At 41.2% G+C, this 20,231-nt stretch overlaps 1 protein-coding gene across 1 annotated transcript; it reads left to right on the top strand.

Moving 5' to 3' along the window:
- Positions 1–270: 270 nt before the first annotated feature.
- ZNF366 (zinc finger protein 366) lies at positions 271–16,575 on the top strand. Its single transcript, XM_054987273.1, has 5 exons — positions 271–339; positions 1,934–3,233; positions 4,863–5,054; positions 14,002–14,176; positions 15,960–16,575. Coding segments are annotated over exons 1-5 (2,214 nt in total). The 5' UTR covers positions 271–337; the 3' UTR covers positions 16,505–16,575.
- The last annotated feature ends 3,656 nt before the right edge of the window (positions 16,576–20,231 follow it).

Genomic DNA, 20,231 nt, shown 5'->3' on the forward strand with positions numbered 1-20,231 from the left:
CAGGAGATGGAGCCAACCACAAAGTGGGAAGCCCTGGTTTATGCTGTTTTAAAAAAAAGGCAAGACCCCCTCCCCTTCAAAGCTTCTTAGAAGTCTATTTTTAAAAACCCAGACAGCGCACAGTGTCCTCAGACTATTTTATCCTTGCTTCCAACTTTGAATAATAAAATAGTATTAGAATTTTGCTCCTAAAATAAATATCTCCATATGTTTTTATCCCATTCTTAACCCAGTTTTTAAAATGATTTTTCCCTCCTTCTATCCTTTAGACGCAAATGTCTCTTAGAGCTCAGGCAGATGCATTTAAAGCAGAATTTGGCACAAAGAAGGTGAATTAATGTAAGTACAAATGCTACTCTATTGATTCTTATGCTAAATGCACATTCATTCAACCAGCATAGTACATTAGGCCAAAAAGCTAATATGTAAGCCAAGATTGATTTTAAAAAGCTGGACAAAAAACAGCAGATCCACTCTATGAAGGGCATATCCAGGTGACTTCAGTTTAGGAGACTGGACATTCTGTTTCAGCATGAGTCTATTGCCTTCTGGCTCATACAACTGACAGGAGTTTGTGCAGGAATAGTATGGGTTCGGTATCATTTGGTTTCACATTGCTCTGGGACTGGGACACTTCCTTCCGTTCTCTGGGACTGCTGTTCCCTTTTCCTATGAGCCAGAACTATACAAGCTTGGCTGGAATTTCATCCTTTTGGCAGAATGACAGAATTGATCAGTGCATAGCCAGGGAAGGAAAAAGTCCAGAAAACTGTTGTGGAATCATAACCTATGCATGCACATTAAGGCTGTCCATGCTTCATTCAGCCGGCCTTTGGGCTCTGACACGTTAGGTCATGATGCCTCCATTTGGAGATCCAGCACCATCATAAGCCATTCCGACCAGTACCAACCAACATGTGAGGTTGTAAGTCCTATTGTACTGCTTGTGCTCGCAGACAGACTTTCATCTGAGGACAAAATTTGTCCAAGTTGGCTTCTAACAGACATTATACCTGAGACTGTCTCCATCTCAAGAAGAATCTGCATCATCCTTCCTAGGGTCAGCACCAGTGTTTGTACACTCCCCTACGAGGAAAGGCTGAGGGCCTTGGGAATGTTTAGTTTGGAGAAGAGGAGGTTGAGGGGGGACATGATTGCTCTCTTTAAATATTTGAAAGGCTGTCATTTGGAGGAGGGCAAAGAGCTGTTCCAGTTGGCAGCAGAGGGTAGGACGTGAAGCAATGGGCTAAAACTACATGCACAAAGGTGCCGACTGGATATTAGGAAAAACCGTCAGAGTAGTTCAAAAGTGGAATCAGCTGCCTAGGGAGGTGGTGAGCTCCCCCTCACTGGCAGTTTTCAAGATGAGGCTGGATGAATACTTGTCAGAGATGCTTTAGGCTGATCCTGCACTGGGCAGGGGGTTGGACTAGATGGTCTGTATGGCCCCTTCCAACTCTATGATTCTATGATTCTATGATACTGATCTGAGGAACAATGTGCCAAATTAGTGCAGGGAGCCTGCTAATACGGAATCACTCTCTGTGATGCCACCATGAAGGTCCAAGAAGTTAGTCACTTCAGTTATAGACTGAATATATAGATTACATTCAACAGTACTTGACAAATCTGTGTTGCATGAGATTGGGTGCCAGTGCTCAGATTTCTCCTGAAGAAATTGCCAGGGCTCAATAGAATCCTTTGAAGCAATATATTTTGACCAGGAAGTTTTGCCTTTTAATCCCAGCATGCACAGGGATGTCTACGATAGTTAAAAGAAGGATCTCTGTACATTTTATAGCAGAGTCCTATCATTCGTAACAGATTGAAATTCTGGGAATTCCAGTTAAGCCCTGTAAAGCAATGAACAATTGATGTATAGCTTAGCAAGCAAAAAAAAAAGTGTTAAAAACTATTACTTTTTTATTTAAAGGATGCAGGAGGAATTAAATGTGATGAAGAAAGAGGATGCTCATTTCAATACGGACAATATACAAACTTTCCCGTTTCCCCACTGCTTGGATCCTGTTGCCAAATCAAACATAGCTTCACCCCTTGATGAAGAATTGAGAATCAGAACTCAGCTTGCACAGTTTGGATATGGCCCTATACCAGATGTACAAAACTTGAATGGATCCTTAGAAGGAGGATCTCGTAAACGTAAAAGTATGCCTATAAAAATGCTTTCTGCCGCCTCTCCAGGAGATCCTGTGTCTTCAGTGCTCAGTCCTGAAGACAACACAACTGGAGGTTCCCCCAGGCTTCCTTTAATATTCCAACACCACACACAGCCAAAGTATAATGGCCACATGATTGACCTGTGCAACATTGGATTTCAGTTCTACAGGACCCTTGAACACTTTAGAGTGAAAGAGGAACCAATAAAGCCCAATGTAATATGGCCCAGAACCTCTGCCTTTCTGCAGTCTCCTTATTCGTATTATCCCAAAGTCCATCCTGGTCTGATGTATCCATTTATTATGCCTCCAGATTTTCATTTCAGAAGACCCTTCCCACTGAAAAAGCCCCCAGAGCTCCCCTTCAGGAGCTCTGAGTTAGGAGAACAAGATGAAAATAAACAGAAAGTGGAAAGAGTGGATGTTAACATTCAGATTGATGATAGCTATTATGTTGATGTGGGAGGGGAGCAAAAACGCTGGCAGTGTCCTATGTGTGAAAAGTCCTACACGTCCAAATATAACCTGGTCACTCACATCTTAGGGCACAGCGGCATCAAGCCTCATGCTTGCTCTCGGTGTGGCAAACTTTTCAAGCAGCTGAGTCACTTGCACACCCACATGCTGACCCACCAGGGTACCAGGCCTCATAAATGCCAGGTGTGTCACAAGGCATTCACTCAAACCAGCCACCTGAAGAGACACATGATGCAACACAGTGATGTGAAACCCTACAGTTGCAGGATCTGTGGGAGAGGTTTCGCCTACCCCAGCGAGTTGAAAGCCCATGAATCCAAGCATGAGAATGGCCGGGAGAATATTTGCATTGAGTGTGGTCTTGATTTTCCAACCTTGGCTCAGTTGAAGAGACACCTAACAACCCATCGAGGCCCTGTGCAGTATAATTGCACAGAATGTGATAAAACTTTCCAGTATCCAAGCCAACTGCAGAATCATATGATGAAGCACAAGGACATCCGCCCTTACATCTGTACTGAATGCGGCATGGAGTTTGTGCAACCTCATCATCTCAAGCAGCATTCTTTGACTCATAAGGTACGTCTACCCGGATTCCCAAAGGATAGGCTGACTGAAACTTTTTTGGTGGTGGGCTGCAAAGTGTACTTCAGTGTAAGCGCATGTAAACTGAGCATACGTTTTAAAATGTTTAGGTAATATTTGAAAGAAGAATATAGGTATATTTGTTACAGAAACAGACAATGATTGTGTTTCTTTGTTCTGCAAAATGTGTCTCCTACTGTGTAATGAGTTGTATCCTGTCTAGAGATGGGCATGAACCGGGAAAATTCTGAACCATACAGTTCGTGGTTTGTCATGTTTCGTGAACCATGAACTTTCACGAACTTGCCCTGGTTCGTGAGCTGGTTCATTCGGTTCGTGAAAACGTCACTTCCGGGTCAGCAGAAGGTCTGCAGAGAGCCCATCCCCCCTGTTGCCTAGGAAATTTATTGATTGGTGCCAGGCTGTCTGCAGTGATTAACTGAAATATGAACCAAACAAACTGGGCTAAAATTTGTCATGGTTCATGAGAAATGAGCTCCCATGAACCACCGGTTCGCAAACCATGAACTGGCCCAGTTTGTGACAAACTTCAGTTCATATTTTGGTTCGTGCCTGCCTCTAATCCTGTCACTTTTGCAGAGAAAACTATAGTTTCTTCCCTCCATTGTAGGTCATATGAACATTCTAAATTGGACTGTTGGTTTATCAAGACTCTGACTAACATCAGTGCTCTAAGCTGTCAGGCAAGGAAAGGTTTTTCCCAATACTGCTACTTAAAAGCCTTTAACTGGAGATACCATGGCTTAAATCTGGTATCTTCTGCATGCAAAGCGTATGCTTTGCCACTGATTTATAATGCCTATCTAAATAATATGTCTAGGGTTTTTTTACTATGAGATGTTAGCTAAGTACCACTATAAGAACACCTGTACAGAATAATAGTTTTCTTATTACTCATTCTTTTTCCTAACCAGCTTAAGTGGTGGTGGTGGTTTGTGTTTTAGACATGCCTAAAGATTGGTTCCACTGCTTAAGTACCATTTCCTTTGTACAAAATTATAAGACATCATCTGTAATCTGTGAAACACAAACCATAATAAATAGATTGATGTGAACACAAAGACATAGGGCTGCATTTGTCTATATGATTGACATAGTCTATAGACATCCAAGTTAACCTTGTATATTTCGTCCTAATTTTTTTCCATCTCATTGACATTTCTTGTCATATAGTAGTACCTTTATAGAGGTAATATCAGCTTTTGCAGATACATATTTAAATAAACAAAAATATATTTAAGTAAGCAAAAATTGTCTCTCCCTATAATTATTTTGTAGCCTCTTAGGGAACTCGAATGGATTCATTTATTCATTGAGGTCCCATTTTGAAAAATGTCAGAATCAATTTTTTAGGTTTTTTTTTTTTAAAGAAATGAACAGAACACTTTGTATCTTCATCTTCCACACATGTGCACAGGATTATATTGGCTAACATTTTGATAGCCACCATAGGTACAAGAAACATGTAATTTTTCAGGAGAAAAAAGGAAAGTGAGAGTTGGTAATTCCTTTTAGAATGACTACTATTTGATATACTGATATTAAAAATAAATTGCCAGGATAACCATAATCTTCAGTTTCCTTGCTCCTATGTCCTTCAAGGGTGTGAAAGAGCACAAGTGCGGGATCTGTGGACGGGAGTTCACGCTACTTGCCAATATGAAGAGACACATCTTAATTCATACCAACATCAGGGCCTACCAATGCCACCTATGCTTCAAGAGCTTTGTGCAGAAGCAGACTCTTAAGGCCCACATGATCGTCCACTCAGATGTCAAACCTTTCAAATGTAAGGTGAGTGATTTATATGCAGACAGCCATGGAAACAAAATGGCACCCAAGTATTTATTTTAAAAGAAAGTGCAAAAATAAAAAGATGTTGCTAGATAATGTCAGGAAATGATAAAATAGGATAACAGGATATTATCCTATAGGATAATAGGATAATAGGATATAACCTATATACCCTCAGGGCAGGTCCAAGATATTTTGATTTCTGAAGTGGAAAAACCAAGTGATATCTTCTCCCCTATGGTGAAAGTACAGGATAAAAATTACATGGCTGACCATCATCCTCCCTTTAGTGATGCTAGCTCTGATGGAATTTAGAAGATTAGATCTAAAGAAGTAATCATAGCAGATATCGGGGAAGGTAGCTATAACTACTGACAACCAGAACTGGGACATCCTTAAAAGAATTTTCATACACAATACCCCATACTCCTTGGAATATTTTTCATTCTGTTCGTGAAAACATAAAGTTTGTTGATGTGGGATAGAAAGCAGAAAAGAACCATGTTTTTAAAACTTGAATGTCAATTTGAAAAAAAACTCTCAGGGCAAAGCCACCAGAGCAGTGGGTGGCCATACCTATCTCTGGACCTGGAGGGCTTGAATAGAAAGCTCCTGACAAAGTACTAAGCAGCATGAGGGTGGAATTAAAAGCTCCTTTGGGTTGCATGTAGTCCCAAGCTGTCATTTGCCTATCTCTGCTTTAGAGTCTCTATGGCATTTACATATAGGAATACAGGAAAGGAGAAAAATAACTGATCTAAACACTTGTAGAAAATAGTGGGGGCAAATGCCTCAATGTAAAACAACCAACAGAATACCTGTGTGGTGATAGAGTTCTTCAATATCTGGCCATTTTGAAAGCAATACACAGGGCCCATTGAAACTCTGGCCACAGGCTTGAGCTCTTCTTTTGTTTTTATCCTGAATGAGGAAATCATACAAATTAGAATGTTAGACTTATTCATCTGTTTGTTTCTTTTTGATTTTATTCCTTATTTTGAGATTGCACGCTTTCACAGCACAATTGCTAATCTGCTGGTGATAAATATATCTGGCATTTGCATAGCACGTTTTATCCCAAAAGGAGGTCAAGAATGCTTAGCATTTTGAGATATCAGCTAAAACACACGAATCAATCCATATATATGCTTAACTTTTTTCTGTAAGTGCACCATGCCTACGTATTAGGGCAGGAACAGTTTCTAAAGTATATTAACAGAAATAGAAAGGATAAAATCCATTACAATTGTGTCTTGAAAAAGCCAAATTCTCAGAAGTGTGTAGCTGCTTCTTCATGTATCTAGCCAGACCGTGTGGTAAGCTACAGAAGAACACAATGGCTGCAATTGTGAGGACATTATTTCCCATTAAATAACCAGGGTCTTGCTTCTGAGTAGGCCTATTTAGGATTGCTCCCTATATGAATAAGTATGAACCAGAGGTAGTACTGTATGAGACTTTACTGGTACAGGGATGTGTTTGTCTTTGAGGGGAAATGCATTCAAGTACTACTGCTTCCATATCAAGCTCTTGTCATGTACGAAATATTGTGGCATCCATGCTGTGAACAGTAAGACATTGATAAACTGTGTGACAAATGGTTCTTGCTTTACATTTTCTCTGTTATCAAAGGATCCTATCCTCCACTGCAAATTTTCATTTAATTCTTTGGGTATTCTTCATTAGCTCCAAAACTGACAAAATATAAAGTATGTCTTAAGCACAAGGGAAATATTGTGAACATCAAGACAACATTATTATGAGCAACACAGCCCAGCAGGTTCTTCAGCTAATGACAACGGACCTTTCAAACGGGCAAAAATGGTCTCAGATGAGTTGTCTATAGCATCATACCATGATAATTATTAAATATTCATCAGGCAAGTGTAAATATGCACTGAGATGGCAAATGGCTATTGAAAATTACCCTAGATTCTTGAGGATTGGTCACCAATACCTGTTTCTTCTCATCTCTATACCAATATTTCTGCAGCATTGTTATGAAGGATTGCTGTATTATCTCTGCACTTGCAATTTATTTATAACCCATGAGTTCCCTTCTTCATCTGAGGTATCAATACCTGCCACTACAGACAGGATGCTAAATTGGAATATATTGCATCCAATACTTCTGTTTTCCTTCAGGAGGAAGATGATTGGCAGATGATTTTTGTTCATCTCAGGGTCAAACTAGGTGACACATTTGAGGTCAGATTACCCATCTGTTTAAATTTCTATTTTTTTAAAAAGTCTCAGAAATCATTTTCTTCAATTAAGAAATCTGGTGTTGGTGGTAGCAGTGGTAGCTTTTCTTGAAACAGATTGAACGGAGGTATTTTCTGGGCAGAGGGTGTGTACCTGGGCTTTTCAAGTATCACAGAGCAGCCTGAATTGTTTCAGTCTGAGAACTGGAGCTGGTGAATAGTCTTGGCTCTATTCTGTTGGTTCTGTTCATCATGGTTCTACCTTGGATGGCCAATTGATGCCTTACAGGATGAATCAGGCCCACTAAGCATCCCTCTTCAGTAACGCTACTAATTTTTAATCAAAATGCATTCAAAATTTCCTCCGCAATTTCACTTGTAAAAAAAAATTGATTTGAAAAGTTAGATGTAAATGTATTTATTTAAACAATAAACAGTAAACATAAAAGATAAGAAAAGACCCAGCAATCTAAGAACCATACTAACAATACATATAAACATGAAAAAACAGAGAAAGCAACTAATAATAGTAATAATAGTAATAATAATAATAATAAGAAGAAGATACAAAAAGGAAAGATGGGGGGGGGGGGAGAAACTAAACTACAAGCTGGGTTCCGATTTTCTCCATGATAAATATATATCGTTTTCAAAGTCTTACTTATTCTATGTTAAAAATAAGAGCCCTCTTTTTTCTGTTATTCATGACAAATTAATTTGAAAAGTTGTGAGGCAGCCCTGATTCACTAGTTTAAAGATCCCATACTAGACGCACTCCATCTTTTATTTTTTTTAAAATGTGTTTTAAAGGGGGGGGGTATAAACTCCACCTTTACAACAGACTCAAGTTGGCTAACAACAGAGTAGAGAAAGTAAGGTGTGCGCCAGATTTCCAGTGCTTCCAGCCCTCCAGATGCTCTACTCACAAGATTTCTCTCTCTCTCAAAAGGGGGGGAGGTCCTTCCAGCTGATGGTATGAATACTCACACCCAACTCATATGTTCCTTCCTCATGACACTGGTATCGGGGCCACTTCCCATGTAGTATTTTTAAATACATGAAACAGGCCATATAAATATTCTACATTGCAATGTCATCCCTGCGTTTTGTATTAAATCACTCTTCCATTTGCTATTCAGAAACCTGAATAGCTTTTTAATTAGGGTAATTTGTTTGGTGTGTGTTTTAATTTGCATAAACCTCTGGCTATTCTGGGTAAAAATAGCATAGGGAGCTAATGGTGGAGGGGCGGGGGGAGAATCAAAATTCTTCCTGAAAAAAGAGTGATCATTTCTGCTGTATATGAAGAATAATTAAAATCTCCGTTATTGGGACAGAAATTACATTTTTGTTCCCTGCAGTGCATTCCCTTTCAGTCTGAAGGGTGTTAAGGTTGCTTACTGGTTTGAGGGTGTCAAGAATCTGACTGCCCCCTTTTTGCCCAACTTCCAGAATCCCCTGAAAAATTTGGTCTCAATCCTTTGGCTGGCATTCAGCAAGTTAAGGCAATGACCAGATAGCCTCCATTTGGCACCAAGCTCCTCTGAGGCAGAAGGAAGGATATAGCTGTACGAACTGCTCGCTTAACAATGGCCTGCATGTCCCCAGAGAATGGCCTGCAAATAGATTTCATCTTGCTTTCTCTTGTACTTTTTGGAGCTTCCTGTTTTCTCACGGCTCTTTTGGACAGTTTACAGTCTTTCTCCCTCTCCCTCTCTCTTACTTTCAGGAAAGGAACACCCTTCTTATTAAACTTTTTTTAAAAAAAAGAAGAATGCAAGGGAAGGACAGCACAGCAGTGGCCTTTTTTGCCTCACGGCAGGCTGCAGCTTTCTTTGACTTTTTTCCTCAGAGCAAAGGAACAACATGGCTTTCCTACAGAGCTAATCACAGATACACAGAGACCATCTGTGGCTAAAGAGCAGAAGAAAGCCTTTGTCCTTCACATTTCCTCACCCATTTGGTTTGTCTTTCTAAAGGTCAACGTTACCTGCTGTCTTCTACACTGGTAAATTCCAGATGTTTCATTTCCTTTTAAGAAACATTACTTCCAAGCATTGTTATTTTACTAATACAAGCATATAACTGAAAAATTTCTCACCTACAATAATTAAAAAAAACAACCCTTTGTTATTTCATTGGCTTCTCTCATTCTTGTCAAAGTTGGACTGGAGGCCTTTCCTTGTGAGCTAGAAGCGGGTTATGATGATTAGCCTAATTAGGCTGTTTTGTATTCTTCTGTCCCTTGCCAAGATGCTGTTAGAGGTTGGACTCTAGAAGCCATTAACTCCAAAGCAGTTTTGCTGAAGCCCCATCAAAGCTCATAGAGCAACTCTGGAATGTTCCTTCAATAAATCTTTTTGGGTTTCAGCCATGGTAGATGCCCATGGCCAAAACTGGTATACAGCTTTGCAGCTTACAACAGTTCAAATATGCCTTGTATTATCTTTGCAGGATTCCATTACATTTGATCATTTAATCTTTAAAAAATTCTGCAGCTTGCTAAATAATTCCATGACAAAGAAGCTGAGCGCAGGCTTCATTCGTCCCAATCTAATTGGCAGGGGCATAGCTTGTGTGCTGCCATAATAGAATCATGAAGTTACAACATAATGGACTATATTATCCCATCCTTGCATTATTTGGGGCTATATTACCCAATACTCGATTGATAACTGTTTCACCTTTAGCCTCCAATGAGGAAAAGAATCTACTTTCCAAGGCAGCTTACTTTTTTTCTGAATTATTTTATTTCTTATTTTTTTCTAAATTTTCTGACCCTACAGTTTGAAGTGACTCCTTCTACTAAAAAGGCTGAACCTCCTATGACAGACCACCCTTCACTCCTGCACACCGAGGCAGATTTTTATGCCAAAATCCAAGTTTGCTTGCTATGGCTGAGCAGCCCCAAAGTCTCTGTTTATGGTTGTAAATTTTTTTTTGTCCCACCCTGGATAAGCAGTTATATTTTTGGCTTTTTTTAGCCCAGCCCAGAAACTTGATAGGGGAAAAGTAGCAGCTTCCTTCTTTGAATGAAATGGTGCTAGAGGCTGAATAACTCAAAAGAAACAGCAACTTTCTTGAACAGGCAGGGATAGAATATGGACAGTCAGCGGATGAAATTGTGAGGTAAAATTTGTTGGTTGAATATAATACTTTAAAAGTAATAGGCAAAATAATTTTCTGGAAGCTTAGTTTCAATGTTTACAACCCATAAGAGTTAGAGGTATTTTGTTTAATGCTTTGGGTAAAGCAACAATGTTTCTTCACAGATTTTCCTTTTCAACTCAGATGTCCTAACGTTAGTTCAACACTGTTTTCCCTATACAGACCCAAGGGCCTCCTTAGAGCCAAACCCCTTGTAGACTCTAGGCAGGAATTATTCTTCCTCACTTAAGAAGACATAACGCTATTCACTTGGTTTGAATGGCAGTCTCCACTTACTACCTACTCATTCTGCCAAAAGCACACACCTACTTCTATCTTGGCTATATAAAAGGGTTTCAACTTGTGCTGGCTTTTATACTTGGGATCTTTAACTAAAAGGCTTCTTTAAGACAAGATTGGTACAGTTAGGGCAAACATTTTCCTTTTTTTCACTTTAGAAGAGGAACCTGTCTGGCCCTCTGTGCCAGACTCTTTTACACACTCAACTCAACTAAAAAAAGAAAAACCTCTGTCAGCACCAACTGTTATACTGAGGGCTGGTTCTTCTGACTGGCCAATCAGAGAGAGGAGGGAGCAGATTGTCAATCAAGTTCTCATTCCAGGCAGTTGTTAACTCTTTCGCTTCCACCTCTCGGAGTGCAGCACGAAGGAAACCTTCTTTAAAGTGAATTCCATCACACACACTCCACACACATTTCTTTTGAGACAGCTCTAACGGCCATGACTGGTTGAGCACAGGATGTGTTTTGTTTCTGTTTCTGTCTTTGAATCTTTTTGATTTCTTCCAGCAACATCCATTCTGTTCCAAGCAGTATTACAGCATGGCTTATAGCAACAAAATTTTGGATAGGGGTGGGTCTTGTTTATATTTATGCTGATGTAGAGCTGCTGCTTAAATGTGCTTTAATTCATCATGCAAGACGTTCATATAATTTAGATAGAGTAAAATTGCTTGTTACTGAGGAAGCATAAAGAAAATTTATAAGTGCAGGGGCCCATGTAGGGGAGAACTATTGTTGCCAACCTCCAGGTGGGGCCTGGATATATCCTAGCATTACAATTTATCTCCATACTACAGATATCAGTTTCACTGGACAAAATGTCTGCTTGGGAGAGTAGGGTCTATGATATTAAATCCCACAAGATCCCATCTCTCCCCAAACCCTGCCATCCCTCAAATCTTCAGAAGTTTCCCAACCCAGGCAGATAGTGTTGCACTCTATTTTCCACTATTCAGTTCCCCATTGCTAATGTCTCCCAGCCCTTCAAAACCAGAACTAGGGTAGTCTGCAGTAAAAATGGGCCATGGAGGAATTATTGGTAAAGGAGACCAGCAGCAGGCCTCAGAGGAGTTAAGCAGATCTTCCTCCTGTCTACCAGTTCTGTCCTGCAAATGCTTCTTCCACCACTGAGTTTGCATTATCTTGGTAAACTCAAGTTCAGGAATTTTTTTGCTGACCTCTCATTGGCCTAGTTGTGTGTGTGGTGGATCATCCTTTGCAATGATAGGCTCAAATTAACCAGAGTTTTGCTAATCAATTAGATTTATATTCTGCTATTCAGGTGTTTCCCAATGAAGTACTTATAAATCAAAAGTCATATACTCTCAAAAGACAAAATTCACAAGGAAAAGAGTTGGGAAGGAAAAGGTATAGGAGTGAGATCTAGTTTATGTTAGATTAGTTAATGTTAATGTTAGATTAAAGTGAACATTTATAGCCAGTTGGTGAGCAATTATATCCAGTTGGGAGCAAGCTGATGTTCCCTTACAGGAGAGGAAGGGATGCAGCTCTGGCCAGTGGCAAAGATGAGTGCCCGTTCTCTCCCTTCAGGCAGATAGCAATTAAAGCAGAGTCCTTTGCTGAAGGAAGAAGAGAAGCAAGTTCCCTGTTGTTGCTCGTTCTCTGGCAGATGACTAGGGACGGCTGCTCTTCCCCTTGGGGTGCTGTTCTTCCTAAGAAAAAGAGGAGGGGTGCAACATCTGATGATACAGCAGCCTTTCCTTTTCTTCTGCAGCCCTGGACAACTACCTAGTGGGGAGGGAGGGCTAAATATCAACTAAACTAAATGCTCCTACTAGTGATCATGGATGAATTTTCTGTGTAAAATAGTTCCTTAAAGACAAAATGTAGGTTGCGCTGATAGTTACTCCAGTCAACATTTTTGTTTGCCGCTAGATGTGCAGTGGTGTACACAAGGTTCTACACAGACCATGTAACAGTTAGAAATTGTGTGCTCTCATAATGATATGGACAGAATGCATGGAATAGCATGCCAACACCAAGTCTGACCAGTCTTTCCCCCTTTTCCATGACATCCAACAGCCATCTTTCAAAACAGAGGTGAAGAGGTGCACACACACATGCACATGCTCAGACACATACCCCAAAAGCAAAGATTCTTTTAAAGAATCCTAGAAAAATGCTGGATAGCTTGTGGAGGAATAGTTCTGGGTTGAGTTGCTTTGGGGCCTAAAAGCCAGAAGCGTGATCAAGATAGAGATGAATTAAGAATTGAGGCATCAGAAATGCACACCGTTTTTCATCCATTTTATTTTCCTGCAGCATTCCAGACATGCTTGCCCTTACTAGTAGAGGTTCAGTCCAACACCATCCTGGAAAGCAGCAGCAGTGCACTTAATATGAAATTCTGCCTGAGTTTCTGTATGAGTTGGCAGAGCTTCTCTCTCTCTCTCTCTCTCTCTCTCTCTCTCTCACACACACACACACACGCGCGCGCGCGCGCATGCGCGCGCGCACACGAGATGGGTTCACTATGGAGTGTGAGCTCTGCAAGGAGCTGTAGCCAACCTCCCCTTTCAAAACAGTGTACCTATATGATACAGGTGATTTCAAACAACTGTTTGTCAATACACTTTAGAGCATGCCTTGAGTTCTGAGAATATTCTGGCATTAGTGAAAGCAGAGGCAAAGAAGGCCAACCCAGTGTCATTTAATTACAGACTATCTCTGTCTTTGAGGGCTTACTTAGCAGCCATGGCTAAACTTTAACCTATTATAGAATGACTGCCACAAATTAAATACTCCACCTACACACAGCAATTTTTGACTAGCTGGGGAAGATGAGAGCCAAGTTCTAAGTGATTTTGTGCCTACATAATGAGGTATAACTCTGCTGTTGGCACTCAGGTGCACAGCTCTGCTGTCTTTGTTCCTGGATCTTATCCAACTTTCTCTGCCTTCTGCCTTCTGTAGCAACCCTTTAAATGACAGAGCAGTTACATGGCACACCTACACAGGAAAGTGCTTTCCCCATGACCTCAGCCCACTTAAACTGGGCTTCAGTTTTCATTTACAAAGTTCTTATATTCCAGTTCCTACCCTGCACTTATTTGATCTGGGATTCATTGATCCATATAGAAGCAATGGGATGGATATATAAGCAGAATAAACTGTTCAGATTTTTCTGTAAATGCAGTTCAGAATGGTAAGTCACTGGCCCACTGAGACATTGTCTAGGCTGCAACAGACTCTGTCTCAGGGAAACAAACCAGTCTCTTTTGTAAAGTGTTTCTTCTTTATAAATCATTTTGATTATCATTGGTCTTTTGACAGCTGTGCGGAAAGGAATTTAATCGAATGCATAATTTAATGGGACACATGCACTTGCATTCAGACAGCAAGCCATTCAAATGTCTCTACTGTCCCAGCAAATTCACCTTGAAGGGGAACCTCACCAGACACATGAAAGTCAAACATGGAGTCATGGAAAGAGGATATCGTTCTCAAGGTAAATCAATGACTGGAAACCAGGCAGGTTTTGCATTAGATTCAATAAACTCATCTATACAGCATCCCAAAGGCATTTTGTGCATCACAGAGTCAGCATCCTTTGTACCCACTTGTCTGATCCAACCCACAGAAAATAAGATGATGTGATGTGGGGTAGCAAACTATAAGGAGCAAGGAGGATAGGCTGGTGGTGATGGTGGTGGGGAATTGTAATCCTTATGCAAGTGACAGGGCAGGTCACATACCCTCCTTTGGTCTATTAAGCATTGCCCAGTGCCAAGAAGTATGCCTGAATATTAAAGCCCTAAGGGTCAGAGCTTGTCATATGGTTTGCTCTGGCCTATTAAATGTTCCAGTGTTTCTTATAGGGCTAGCTGAAATGTTAGAACTCACTGTACAAATCCTGCCTGACATGTACAACGTTTCGGGTTCAGGAATGCTGCAATCTCAATGCCAAAATTTAGTAACAATTTAAATTTCCATTCATTCAACTAATGCTACTATAATTGATTTGATACATAAAACTGAACTGATCCAAACTGAGTTTCAAATATTCCAAATATCTGTAGATTGGGTTACTGGTGCAACTATTTTGGGGTAGGTGCCTTGTCTAATATCATCCACAGACTTATAAGAGTCAGAAATATTGAAGAAGAAAAAGATGATGATATCTCTCAAGTACAATTAATCAATTTGTTAACCACAATAAAAATACTTGAATAATAGGCTAGCAGCTAAAAAAATTAGCGTTCGATATATTTTATGCTGTAACCATGAATCAAAATTAACACATTGCATCTAAACTGAAAAAATAGAAAAGGGTCTCAAATAATGGCAGATGATTTCATGATGAGAATATCATTGTTTAAGAGGGTTTGAACCCAGACATCTAAATTAAAGTTCTAGTACATAAAGGAATGAATAAGAGAACAGGCTACAACAGTAACAATCTGAATATTTTTAGAGATCATAAAAATTAATCTTGGATCAAGTCCCGTCTATGGGGCTTCAGGCTTGAACAAAACTAAAAGAACCCCCAAAATTCATGTTCCCTCTTCAAAGAGTCATGATGCTTACAGCACAAACCCATACAGAACAAGGTGGCAATTGTTCTGAAAAGTAAAATCCTAAATTAATCCCCAACCAGTGCAACCAGCTGGACAGGGAAGGCTGCATGGTATAGACCAGTCTCATCAGATCTCAGAAACTAAGCAGGGTCAGCACTTGGATGGGCTACCACCAAGGAAGGCTCTGCCAAGTAAGGCAATGGCAAACCACCTCTGCTCCTAACTTGCCTTGAAAGCCCCTTGCTGGGGTTGCCATAAGTCAGTTGCAACTTGACGGCACATACGCACACAATGCGTATTGACGGCACATACGCACAACGCACACCATATAGTTGCTCTGTTGGCCAACTTTTGTTTTTTCTGCCTCTGTCACGAACTTGGATCAGACCTAGAAATCTGATGCCAAATACTGCTGGAATGAATGAACCTTGGCCGTTTTCACACATCGCACAAAACTCTCGCGAGAAGACGTTATCTTCTGCGTTTTTTGCGCAACATTTCACACCATTATGGAAGCAGGTTAGTAGTGTGAAAACGGCCCTCCTCAATGATGAGAATGCAAAATGATCCAACAGGAATCCTCCTTATCTTCCCCACCATTCACTGCCAAATAAATAGTTTAGAAACAGTGGGACTCAAACTGAAATAAGATCATTTTAATTACAAAATTAGAATGGACCTGTGAAGTTTATATATTTTTTTTTAACCTTCTAGGACATGGTAGAGAAAGAAAGAGAGTATCACAAACAGATGTTACACGAAGCCTGGAACAGGAAGAACCATTTGATCTCTCTCAAAAAAGCCAAGAAAAAGTGCTTTCATTTCATTCTGATGCTGGGACTACCAAAAGAAGCTCACGTCCTGAAGAGGAAGACAGCTGTCACAGGGCAGAGAGGTACAGCCCTGGCATGTACCACATTGACAACAAGGCATATCAACTACAGGAACTTGCAAGCCTTCCAGAGCAACAGACTGAAGACTTCATAGAGTCATCCTGTGGTGATAAAGAGAGACTCCTGAATGGAGAAAGTGAGAAGAGGAAGGAAAACAAGGAGAAAGAAAGCCAGCAAGAGGATAAACATGAGGAACACCTGAGCTTTAGATGCTATGAAAATAACAGACTCACTCACTCTTTCTCTGACTACCTATATTTTCAACACAGAAACAAGAGTTTAAAAGAACTGTTGGAAAGGAAAATGGAAAAAGCAAGCTGTATTGCTGGGAATCTGAATGGACACTTACCCTTGGGAAAGAGTTAAGGCAGTGTTCATTTATAGTTTTCACTGACATGAGCTATAAACAAAGATGGACATTTAATCAAAAAGCATAAATCAGCACTAATAATTTAAGACTGATCAAAAAGAGTCATATGTCATTTAATTATTCTTTAATTCTTCCTATATTTTTGCAGTCATCATGGCACAGATATTAAAAGCCAATTCTCAGCATTCCACCCCACTCTCGTCAACAGATTGTCACCCCCTCCCCCCACCCCAACATAACCAAGAAACACACCTGGGGCAAGGCTATGTGGTCCTTGGTTCTCGGTAGCTGCCAATGAATTCTAATAAATGCAGTAAAGAGGTTGCAATCTGGTCTTGGAGGGAATACCTTCTGATTCCAGATACAGGGTGTCATGAATCTGAGGAACCTCAAGATTCCCTGACTCTGAGAGCTGAAACAGACGTGACGAGTTACCTCAATTCAACCTGGGTTTCCTTGCCTCAAGGTTTGACGGGAAGTGTAGGCGTCCTCGCAGGTGCATCGCTACATTTCTCCTTCCCCTGCTTGCGTGGCCCAGAGCTACATAGCCGCACGTGCTCTGCTTCCCCCCCCCCATTGCACTGGGCCAGGCGAGGAGGGGGAAATGAAATGACGCTCAGTACGACGGGGGGGGGAGGCAACTCCACCCCCCTCGCCTGGCCCAGCCCCCACAGAGCGACACCGAGCTGCACCGGGAGAGCGGGAGGAAAGGCTCCCGGAGCATGCTGCATCTCCCCCTCACTCGCCCGGCCCCCACCAGAAGCCGCGCAGCCCAGAACTGCGGGGACTGGGCCAGACGAGGGAGTGGGGGAGATGAAGTGACGCTCAGTGTGACGGGGGGGGGGAGACAGAGCATGTGCGGCTATGTAGCTCCGGGCCACGCAAGCAGGGGAAGGAGAAATGCAGCGATGCACCTGCAAGGACGCCTACACTTCCCGTCAAACCTTGAGGCAAGGAAACCCAGGTTGAATTGAGGTAACTCGTCACGTCTGTTTCGGGTCTGAGGGAATCCAAGAAGTAACCCTGTGCATCCACTCACCAAGACAGCAATAGACATGGTGCCTTTAAGGCAATGGCCACTAGCCACCTGTTTGGCAGTGACTGACCCTTTAACAGGCCACTTCCAGACAATCATCTGGGAAGCCAGACCCAGGAGGGAATGAGTCACAGCTGAGATGCCTGTGGTGGCAGCTTCCAACTGGAATCATTCAGATCCCAGAGAAGTTTTAGAGGGTGTATCCTCTAAAGGGGCTATTCACAGCATGAGCTGGGCAGTTCATAAGGCAAAAGGAAATTGGCCAAGGAGGATATACCGGCTCTTGTTCCTCAGGTGAAAGAAGCAAGGTCAGGAGAGAGGAAACCCCTTTTCTTCTGAGGTTTGTGGGAGGGTACACAGCATCCCTGCTGACAAGTATCTGCCAGACTCAGGCAGGGCCTGTACATGGGGATTACCAGAAGGTAGGGAAGTTTTAGCTTTAATTGCTATTCTGTCCTTGGTGCACCCTTCTGTATGTCTCATGTAAGTGAATCACTTCTACACTGGTCTCTGCGATATATAGGCCCTCCTTCCACTCAAACCCTGAATGTTATGATGGGTATTTTGATAGTCTGATAGAAAAAACAAACTACAGGAGGAGAAAAGTATGGTGATTTTCCTCTGATTAAGAAAGGCTAAGTATGATGGCTTATTACTCACCAAAATGTTAAATATTGTAGAATCTGAGAATATATCTTCCCCACAGAGTGGTTCAACAGTCATTCCTTTTCACTAAGAAGCCTCACCACTGTCACCAAACATCACTTGAGGAAGCCATGACAGTTACAGTGAGATAAAGCCTATATATGTAAGATAAATAAATTCCAAATTATTAGCTAACATATAATAGAGATCTGCCAAGATTAGAACACTCAAATGAAGTTGCAACGTGTGCAGATTAGTTGTTGAATATGAATGCCTCAAAACAATCTGGTGTGCTACAGATGTTCCACCGCTAGCCCGCTGCACAGCATTTCAATAATGGCTTTAGTGGTCCATTCACACTGAGAGGCCGATCAGAGTCATCAGATGAACAATAATAAATTGATAGCACATGGAAGGTTTGGAAGGGGTTAAAATTACATTGCTGATACTGATGTTTTTGCTAATACTGCCATTTGGAGAACTTTTAATAGTTTTTCATATGAAATCACACAGAAAGCTCTCTGGAGGGAAGCTTAAGGATTGAACTGACCTATCATTACATTACTTGTTCAGACCAACACAATTCATTGTCTTGTTGAATTTGTATGGATGCTGTTCAGACTGATAATGAATGCATTTTCTGGAGAAAGCAGGCAAAATTAACTTGGACAGTTGGTAATCTATTGAAGTCCCATATCTGAACAGGGCTGGCAAAGCCACCTCTTCTTGAAAAGCATATCCAGAGCAACTTTTGCCCAGATACGCCTGCACTACAAATCTGATGCACACTATGAATGTTTTTGTCCTTCTTATTGCAGCCTTTGGCGTGTGAGACTGGGAATGCCTACACACAAGACATTTTTTAAAGCATGTGGGCCATCTCTGCACAAGCAAGATTGCACCAGCAAAAAGAAAGAAACTGCAGAGGTGTTGAAGAGGAGTAATTGCTGGAAATGCTCAGGATGTTGGACATTCAGGATATATCTTTTATAGCACCTGCAGGTTTTTTTAGTGGGAGGAGGGAGGGAAGATTTACACATGATTACGTGCTTCTGAACACCAGCTGGCATCACTTCATTATGTTCTGCACATTTGATCTCCAAGACTGACATCCACTGCAAACATTTTAAGCAATGTCTTTTAATAATATAGCCTTCTAAATGACTTTGGTGATCCAAGCAATACATTTGCTGCTGCAAGAGACAGAACCTGCTGTGTTAATTGAAGGCAGAAAGGTTGCTCATGTTATGCCGAATAGTACTTTGGTGAACCACATCCCCAGGATGAGTGCTGATAAATATTTGTAGTGTTTTCTTCAGAGGTTAGATCAGGTATAGTGGCTCTACAGCTCTTCCTGAATTTGTCTTATCCATTGAAACAGCAAGGGCTATCTACACTGACAAATCTCAGGAACACTAACAGTTCGGAAGGTCTGCATGGCAAGAAATCGTGGCATCATGTCTCTTTGATGTTCAGGCCAAAGAAACAAGCCTGACTTATGATGGTGTCTTGACATATGATCCACTCTAGTCTATTGGTTCAGGCAGTAACTCAGGGTGACATTCTTTCTAGCAGTTCCCTCCTTTGACCCAAGCCCAGTGGTGGCTCTACAAGCCGAATAATTCATCACTAAGAACAACCAAGTCTGCAAAAAAGAAAAACCCCTCACCTGACTCTGTTGTTACAAAGCCAACTTGATCATGCTTACTCAGAATTAAGTCACACTGAATTTGGTTGTACTAAAAGTACCCAAAGGAGTGTAGGTACTGAATGTTATAGGGCAGCTCCTGTAGTTATTAGTTATTGTAGCAGGATCTGATATTCTCTCCTCTTTTCCAAGAAGAAATATCTATTACTTGGAGAAAAGCGCTCCATAGAAGTCTATACAAATTGCAGCAAACCAGGATTTCTCATAATTTAGGGCAGAGCTGTTAAACTAGTGGCCGCAAGGGTGAAAGTTGCTATCGAACATGCCACAGTCCTCAATGCACAGCATTCATGTTGCTTTTGGCCCAGTAGCCATTCATTTGGCATGTATAGAG

The sequence above is a fragment of the Eublepharis macularius genome, chromosome 8 (assembly GCF_028583425.1).
Source record: "Eublepharis macularius isolate TG4126 chromosome 8, MPM_Emac_v1.0, whole genome shotgun sequence".
Taxonomy (NCBI): domain Eukaryota; kingdom Metazoa; phylum Chordata; class Lepidosauria; order Squamata; family Eublepharidae; genus Eublepharis; species Eublepharis macularius.

What these genes read in the sequence shown, in the direction of transcription:
- ZNF366 (XM_054987273.1), top strand. An exon ending in AGCATTCTTTGACTCATAAG is followed by an intron (nt 3,234 to 4,862) that starts GTACGTCTACCC and finishes ATGTCCTTCAAG; the next exon opens with GGTGTGAAAGAGCACAAGTG. An exon ending in TCAAACCTTTCAAATGTAAG is followed by an intron (nt 5,055 to 14,001) that starts GTGAGTGATTTA and finishes GTCTTTTGACAG; the next exon opens with CTGTGCGGAAAGGAATTTAA.